At 39.5% G+C, this 8,418-nt stretch overlaps 1 protein-coding gene across 1 annotated transcript in view; it reads left to right on the top strand.

The window, feature by feature from the left end:
- ryr2 (ryanodine receptor 2 (cardiac)) overlaps positions 1 to 8,418 on the top strand; it is a 250,576-nt gene that overhangs the window by 75,243 nt on the left and 166,915 nt on the right. The window contains exons 15-20 of the mRNA XM_015379302.1: positions 822 to 1,014; positions 1,196 to 1,400; positions 1,492 to 1,596; positions 4,725 to 4,828; positions 6,595 to 6,678; positions 7,699 to 7,858. Of these exons, the coding sequence (XP_015234788.1) occupies positions 822 to 1,014; positions 1,196 to 1,400; positions 1,492 to 1,596; positions 4,725 to 4,828; positions 6,595 to 6,678; positions 7,699 to 7,858 (851 nt within the window). The remainder of the gene's footprint in view (positions 1 to 821; positions 1,015 to 1,195; positions 1,401 to 1,491; positions 1,597 to 4,724; positions 4,829 to 6,594; positions 6,679 to 7,698; positions 7,859 to 8,418) is intronic.

The raw sequence follows: 8,418 nt of genomic DNA on the forward strand, positions 1-8,418 counted from the left end.
TTCTGCCGCCCTGGCGTCCTCTTCCACAACATCTTCATCCCCGCTTTCCTCCTCTAAATAAAAAATGGATGACGGAGGAGACTCATCCACGACCTCCAACAAAAAACTCTCCTCCTCTTGCATGTTTCCTCTGTCCATAGCGTTCCTTGACAGTGTTGTTTCTAAGTCACCAATTTAGTGCTACTTTAATCAAAGCATCTTGCTAACTGGTTAGCAAGATGCTTCTGACAAATCGCCTACAATCAAACTTACTTGTGAACCTTCCACCACACCAATCCCACCCCCTTAATAAACGACCAATCACATTCACCTTATTCACTTGTGTAAAGTTGCGCACCACTCAGGAGAATTCGGAAATGCAACGGTTGGAATGGCCGCTTCCATACGACTTTAAACAGTAGCCCAACAAATCCTTGTTTTTGTTTAGAATACATGCAAGTTAAAATGGACAAACGGACCCAACCCTTTGGAATGGGGGTCGTTTGGCGTCTGTTGTTAGCCTGTAATACCCCAGAGACATAAGCAGGTATGGGGCATTGCAGGGTAACAAGAGAAGCCCAACAACCACAGGTTGCAGCATGTTAAGGCTGATAACGGCTCACCACTAATGATAATAAAAACATCAAAGAGGTTTTAATAAAGACAGGACAACCTAACAAGAACTCAAAGTAATGCCCATAGGAGGGCACATCTGGTTAGTTTTCAGCCAACTAATTACAGAAGGATCCTGTTGATGAGCCAGACAGTGCTGCTCTGAAGCCTTTAGATGGTAAACTGAAATAACATGCAGAGATCTTTGTCTCTCCTCCAACCCTGTGCAGGCTGCATTGCTCGGACCGTTACATCTCCCAACCAGCACCTTCTGCGTTCAGAAGACGTGGTGAGCTGCTGCCTGGACCTGAGCGTCCCCAGCATCTCCTTCAGGATCAACGGCCAGCCAGTTCAGGGAATGTTTGAGAACTTCAACTCCGAGGGCCTTTTTTTCCCCGTGGCCAGTTTTTCTGCAGGGGTCAAGTTAGTGTTTTACTGAAAAGTCTTGTCACTGCAGTAGACTTGGACTTAGCCAAAAATCCTATTTGGTGTTCTGGAATGTTATAGAAAGTTAGAGCTGGGGTTTTAATATTATAAATAACATGTTGATCTTTGTGATTTCTTTTTCTAGTGTGTAATTGTTTCTCCTTTCGTGACACTGCAGGGTGCGTTTCCTCCTCGGGGGCCGTCATGGAGAGTTCAAATTCCTGCCTCCTTCAGGCTATGCTCCTTGCTACGAGGCAGTGTTGCCCAGGGAGAAGCTCAAGCTGGAGGCCAGCCAAGACCAGACTGTAGCCAAAGACCTGCTGGGACCTACCATCACTTTGAGCCAGGCAGCATTTACTCCCACACCTGTGGACACCAGCCAGGTAACAATAGAGAAACGTTTTAAAGCTAAACTTGAAGGGTAAATTATCGGAGAGGTTCCGGTACAGAACTCTGTCTTCTATGTGTGTTCAGGTTGTTCTGCCATCTCACTTGGATAGAATAAGGGAGAAACTTGCAGAAAACATTCATGAATTGTGGGTGATGAATAAAATCGAACTGGGCTGGACGTACGGTGCAGTAAGTACTGAGCCATTTGTTTTTCTCATTAAAGGAAAACTCCGGTCATCAAGGAATAACCAATGGATCATTATTTATACCTAAAACTACTACGTTTGCTGTGATTGAATGAATTTAGCATTAATCGGTAAAAACACTAATTTTCATCACGATCAATGAGTCTGGGAGTCTGGCAACATTTGGAAGAAGAATGTTTTCAAGATGACTTGGATAATAGCGCGTTGTGGCAAACACCAGATACAGCACTGGGACTTGATCAACAGCCGATACCGCACCATGACGTCACAAACCAGTAGGTGGCAGTAGTGTTCTTTGAAAAACATGGATGCCTCCAATAAAGCACATTCAAATGAAAATAACTCTGAATTAAAAACACATGATTTATTCAACAGTATGCAATTATTTCATATTTAAAGTACTTTCAGAAATTTGAATTCTAAATATGCCAGTAGGTGGCAGACTTGCTCTTGCCCTCTATTAGTCATTGCTGTTTTTCAGCCTATTGCCAGGTCTTAGCATTAGCAACTAAAAAACTTAACTGTCCAGAATGAAAGCAGTAACCTCTGTGTTCTTCTGACACTTTCTGCTTTGGTAAATCAGGAACCAACAATTTAATCAACCAATCTTTATTGATTGATTAAAGTGCCATTGACGCGTTCTTATGGCTTGCCAGGTTCCCACCAGTTACCTGGTTGCCCAGGTCCCAGGCGGTTCCCTATAGCGCTGCCTTTATCTCTGTGGAAAGATAGGAGCCACATAGGGGAAGAGAGGGTAAAAAAACCAAAATTCAAAACTTCATCCTTGACAGGATACAGTTTGTGATATAAAAAAAACCTCTGCACAAGAAAAGCACATGTAACACGAGAGACATTTCAGCAGAGGGTCACATCGGAGGCGGAGTCACATGAAGTCAATCTGAGATATTGAGACATTAGTTGTGTGTGTATGATGAGTGCGTTCAATATGTCCGTGAACGCTGACCACAGGCCATTGTCCTTGATGAGATGGAAGTTTATCTACAGTCACTGAGGGCATCCACAGATGTTTCACGGGTAGGGGAGGGGGGGAGCAGTTCTTCTGTGCCCTTTCGCCATAACATCCAGGGGAGATTAGATAGAGGGCAGAAGTCGATTCCAGAACAACCGTTATTGTTTTGAGAGCAGGCTGCACAGGAATTTCCTGCAGCCTTGAGTCTTGTTCTTGCTGGCTCTTTCAAGGTGAATCCAATATTCCAAATGTGTTGGGCTTTTCCGCCTTAAAGCGAGCGTGCCCATCCAAGATGTTATCCCATCTCACCTTTGAGTTCAACCACTGCAGCCAGTCTGCGTTCAATCACACCCAGCATGCAGGTCAGCTCCCAATCTTGCTCGCTCACAGCCTTTGTTAGGGCGTCAATCGCTGCCGGCAGCCTGATCAATGCCCAAATTGCCGCCAACATTCTCTGTAATTGTAGATACATCAGGTATCCTCCAAATCTAAACAGGAGAAATCCAAGTATAAAAACCAAATTTCCACACATCTTCGGTATCCTCCAGTGACAGGATTGTTAAACACACCATCCTCCAAGCCTTCCAGGAGTCCATGGTGTATCCCACGAATATGACCAGACTTTTCCTTTAATAACCTGCCATATGGTCTTTACCTGTTGCCATACATTGTACATTCGCCGTTCTGACAAATAATTTTTCAGTCATTACCAGTTTCATGGACATCAGTTCTTTTTTTGTTTTGTTTATTCAACAAAACAATGAAACCAGTGAAATGATGACACCTGGTATCATAAAAGTTCTTTATATATGTTTTTGTGATAATGACCATATTAAGAATTTTGCTTTTCCCACCGTACGTTTGATCCACAAATGTCAAATGGTTGTCCATTCTAGGCATACGTTGTCCCCTTTTATTGAAATTAATTGACAGCAAAGATTAAAAAATAAAATTGCATCTTCCATCTTTCTTGATGGAGCTGGAGCTTCTTCTGATTCATTTTATAAAGACTCCAATTACCCATAATTATTTAGTCCATGTTTTGCTCACCAGTTAAATAATTATTGCTCAGTCTAGTTAAATAATCCCACATTGGATTATAGGACTAATTTAAGCAACTCAAATCTCTAAATTCTTAAAGCTTGCAGGTTTTTGCCTCTCAAAGCCGCAGGAGGTCGACGATAAAGAAAAGAATCAATGCATTTTATTTTTAAAAGATCAGCCACCCAAGAAAAGACCAACCACATCCAGAGAGGATGTGCAGAATAACTCAGAGGAACCACAGGGATGTTCTCATTTTATCATTAATTATCTTATTCATTTATCCTTATTTTGGTCCATTGAATATGTTTAAAAACTTAATTTCCATCACATTTTCCAAAATGAAACATCCAGAGAAATGCTGTCTGGTCAAGGAGATTTTTTATAGAATCTACAGCCTCCTAGAAGCTCTGAATTGTTTAGCTGTTTCGTCATTTGAAAAAAAAAAAAATTTTTGAATAATAGAATAATGAGTTAAGATTTTTAATCCTTAGCCTTTTACCAAATATTCCTACACAGAGTAGTTTGCACAGGTTTCCATTGCACTGGTTCCTGTATCAGTGCCAGTAATCCAGTAATAACTTATTAGCTCCTCATTGTTTAATTTACTTTAACTGCAGAGAATAATTAATTAAAGTTGTGAAATTCTTAGTTTAAAGTATATTTAAGATGCAAGTATTTTAGTAGAAGCCGTTCTTCTTTATTTCTACTCTCTGAAAATCACCAGAATGTAGAAAATAACATATATTGTGTGAAAATGTTCCAAATAACTACAGATCAGTTTTTGTTTTTCAGTAACATTTACTGTGCTGTAAAAATTACCCATTTTGCTGCTTAGTTTCAGTGAAATCCTCTGAAAACCTCCAACCTAGAGCTGCACCTCAGAGCGTTTCTATCTCACCCTGACAGGGGTGGCCGTTCCACACTAGTTCCAAATCTCACTCCCAGGTTTGGTGAAACGTTTGCAGCCCTGAAGATATCAGACCCAGTAACATTCTGTTCAACATTTGGCTCCAATATATTACAGGCTTATATGCATAGCAAGGCTGTTTTTGATCTGATGATAAACTGATGTCATGTGTTGGGTGTGTGTGTTGCAGGTGAGAGACGATAACAAGCGACAGCACCCCTGCCTGGTGGAGTTTTCGAAGCTTCCTGAACAGGAGCGGAGCTACAACCTGCAGATGTCTTTAGAAACTCTGAAGTAAAGCAGAAATGTAGTGAAGCAGCTGAAGATGCTGCTTTAGATCAAATATCTTTGAGTGATACCAGGTTCTGGCAGGCGTAGTGCATAAACAGAAAAACAAGTACATCATGTGAAAATATTGCATGTGTGTGTTTATGCTGCAGCCTTCATCTTTATTGTCACTCCTGGTAGAGGCGTCTCTACAGCTTTTTGGATAAACTGTTCTTGTAGAAACACTAGGGTGTCGCTCATTGCTGGGATTTTTCTACCTGAGTGCACTGAAGGTTCAAGTGCTTCCTTACCACCTGGGCGCCGTTTGTCAAAAAAAATTCAGCAGTCAAAAATTAGGAGCAATATTTATGGTTATTTAGCGTTTTTTAGGAGAAAAATAAGGGGGTTATTTTTTTTCCCAAATCCTTTTTTCACTACGTCATTCATTCATTTATAAAAATCTTACTTTGTTAAATACATATTCAGTTTGTAGCTAAATATTTAGTTTGTAAATTAAATATTTAGCTTGTTAAGTATTTAGCTCCAAACTACATATTTAGTTTATTAAATAAATATTAAGCTCCAAATTAAATATTTAGTTTGTTAATCCTTGATATGGAACTCATTGAAATACTTTAAAAATCCAAATTTGAAGCCAATAGTGTTATTGGAATCCAGACTTTATTACCTTTGTAACATTAAAAAAAATATGGATATTTTGATGGTAAAAATAAAAAGAAACGCCAACTTCCCCGAATATATTAAGAAAAATAACAAAAATGCTTTAAGAAGAAATTCATGAAAAACACGCAGAGTGAAAGAAACACATTTTTTTTTGTCCAACATAACCTTAGAGGCATTAATGCTGATACTGGCACTGACAATTTTTAGTTTATGAACCTAAATAGAATTGTTAACTAGGCTTATTCACCTTTTAACTTTAGTTTTTAAGTTTTCAATTAGCTTTTTACTTTTTTTCTTGACTTGTTAACTTTTTTTTCAAGTTAATTTGCAGAAGGTAATATATCATTCAAGCGTCTGCCATCTAATTGGTCAAATGCCAAAATCTTGAAGCAAACTTTGCTGGAGCAGTCGTTGCTATGGTAACACAGTGACGCCCCATGTGTGACTGAAGCTTTCCAACGCAGGTTAACATAACATTAAACATTTGCCCATTTCCTAAAACAAACGTATACAGTCAAATAAAAGTATTTCAAAGAGGACCTTCCATTTTGGAATTAATTTTCATAAATGTGAAAAAGATGCTGTAGGAGTCGTATAGATATTCCAAGGCTTTCAATTTGGTAGTTTACTTCTGCTTATTTAGCTAGCTTGGTGCTTGGTGGAGCTAAAAATGTTTTCAACAAACAAAATATTTATTTAGCAAAGTAAGATTTTTTAAATGGCAGGGAAAAAATGAATTGGGAAAAAAATAAACTCCTTATTTTTCTCTTAAAACACGCTAAATAATCATAAATATTGCTCCTAATTTTTGACTGCTTTACTTCACAAACGGCACCCCATACAATATTGGGTTGCAGGATAAACTCATGAAGCCTTTAGTTCTAGTGCTACATGTTCTTAAACTTGAATTATTGCTGTAATAACAGACATGTTTATTTACAAATGTAGGTGGTTAATTCAAAGATTAAAACTCACATTCCTTTCTTCTTCTTCTTACTATTGTCATGAATTGTCAAGAGAAATGGTTGCTTGTGTTAATCCACACCAAACTAATTTAAGGTTTCTGATCTACCTGAAAAGTTCTATTAATTGTAGTTCTATGTTTTCAGGACTCTGCTTGCACTGGGCTGCCATGTTGGACTAGCAGATGAACATGCTGTTGAAAAAGTAAAGAGCATGAAGCTGTCTCCAACGTAAGTCGTACCAGTAGATCCAGAACTATAGAATTGATTCAACTCAAGACTACCTTATTGATCTTAAAGGAAAATGTAATGTTTTAGTCATCCATAAGTTTTTTTATTTTATTTTACAAAGTTGTTGTTGATAGCTGTAGGCAGGAAGCGTCTTCTGTAACGGTCTGTCTTGGACTGGATTTGGAGAAGCCGTTGATTGAAGACACTCACTTATTGTCTTCCAAAGGGGATGCTTTCCTTTTTTTCCATAATTTTCTTCACTTAATAAAGAATTGCTCTTTGTGAAATCATCTCCAGAAGCTCTAGAGGAGTTCCTCCATTGAGTTTTTCAGCCATCTTTACAGTAAATTTCTGTACGCTTTTATGGTCAGAAATCCTGGTAGAGAGACACTGATGTCAGGGATATGATCTCGCAGCCATGTTTCATTAGACATAATGCTGCATTCCCCACATTCTGGTTATGTCCTCGCTTGGGCTTGAAGTTCTTCTGGCTTGTTTCCTAAAGATCTCATATTGCCCATAATGATTAATGGAAGAGATGGCTTGGATTTCCTCCTCCTCTATCTTCTCCTTGCCCCTTACTCTCCATTCTCAGCATCCCCTTTTTCACTCAAGTTGAACTCCAGCTTAAGTTCCAGTTGGATGTTAATGAGCTGCTCACAGTAACAAAAAAACTAACCTGATACGGTTGCTATGGTTACACATCATAACAAACGTCCAAAAATAAAAAGATATTGGCAAAAATGAACCCAGCTGCTCAGTATCCAACACTAGAGGTGAAAATATGAGAAAAAGAAGATTTTGATTCATAAACGGAGGAACTGCAGTTCTTTTATAAGAGAATATTTAAATCGAGCCTGTAGAGAAAACTAACCTGCAACTTTTTTAGCAGCGCAATTCTAGAATCGAATCCAATGATCTGCGGATTCAAATTAATAATAAATTAATGAATATTTAAAGAAATACCTCAGATCTATTTGGGTTTCCTAACAGCTTTGTTCTCCAACCTAATATGTGCAGTTATGAGTTGACCGGTGGCTACAAACCTGCTCCTCTGGACCTGAGTCACATCAAGCTGACTCCCACACAGGAGGCGATGGTGGACAAGCTGGCTGAAAATGCCCACAATGTCTGGGCAAGAGACCGAATCCGCCAGGGCTGGACGTATGGGATCCAACAGGTGAGAGTTGGGCTTCCTTCTCCCACACTGCCATGGCATCATCAGACCTGTTTCCCTTCAGCTTTATAAAAACTAAAGAAATAAAGTCTTGTTGGGCAGCCTCAGAAAGAGGTGAGGTTGAGAGAACGGCTGTGACATACAGGTCCTACAGGTAATATATAAGTACTTTCCCACAGAGCAGTGTAGCTAGACTAGGCCTAGCCCGGCTTCTTGTTTCAGGTTAAACCCTGGTATGAAAAAAGTCACGGTTTCAAAACCATCAGTTTTCCTAAATGCTGTTCCTGCACATACATCAGAGAGAATGCTCAGGTTGTGAGCTGTGCTGCGCTATGGAACTTATTGCGGATGAAAATATGGAAATATTTCAGCTGCTACAATCCATTGGAAGAAGAATGTTGCCCTACCGCTGTTTATTCCATGAGCCTCAGCCAGAGGAAGTGATATAGCTGATATGATAGCATGGCTGAAGTGTCACTGATTTTGCTAAAGCCAGGGGTGGATTTAGGAAATTTGGGGCCCTAGGCAAAGACAGGCAGGGGGCCCTCTGAATGGAGAAGACA

This window comes from Cyprinodon variegatus, unplaced genomic scaffold, assembly GCF_000732505.1.
Source record: "Cyprinodon variegatus isolate N-32 unplaced genomic scaffold, C_variegatus-1.0 Scaffold189, whole genome shotgun sequence".
Classification (NCBI taxonomy): Eukaryota; Metazoa; Chordata; class Actinopteri; order Cyprinodontiformes; family Cyprinodontidae; genus Cyprinodon; species Cyprinodon variegatus.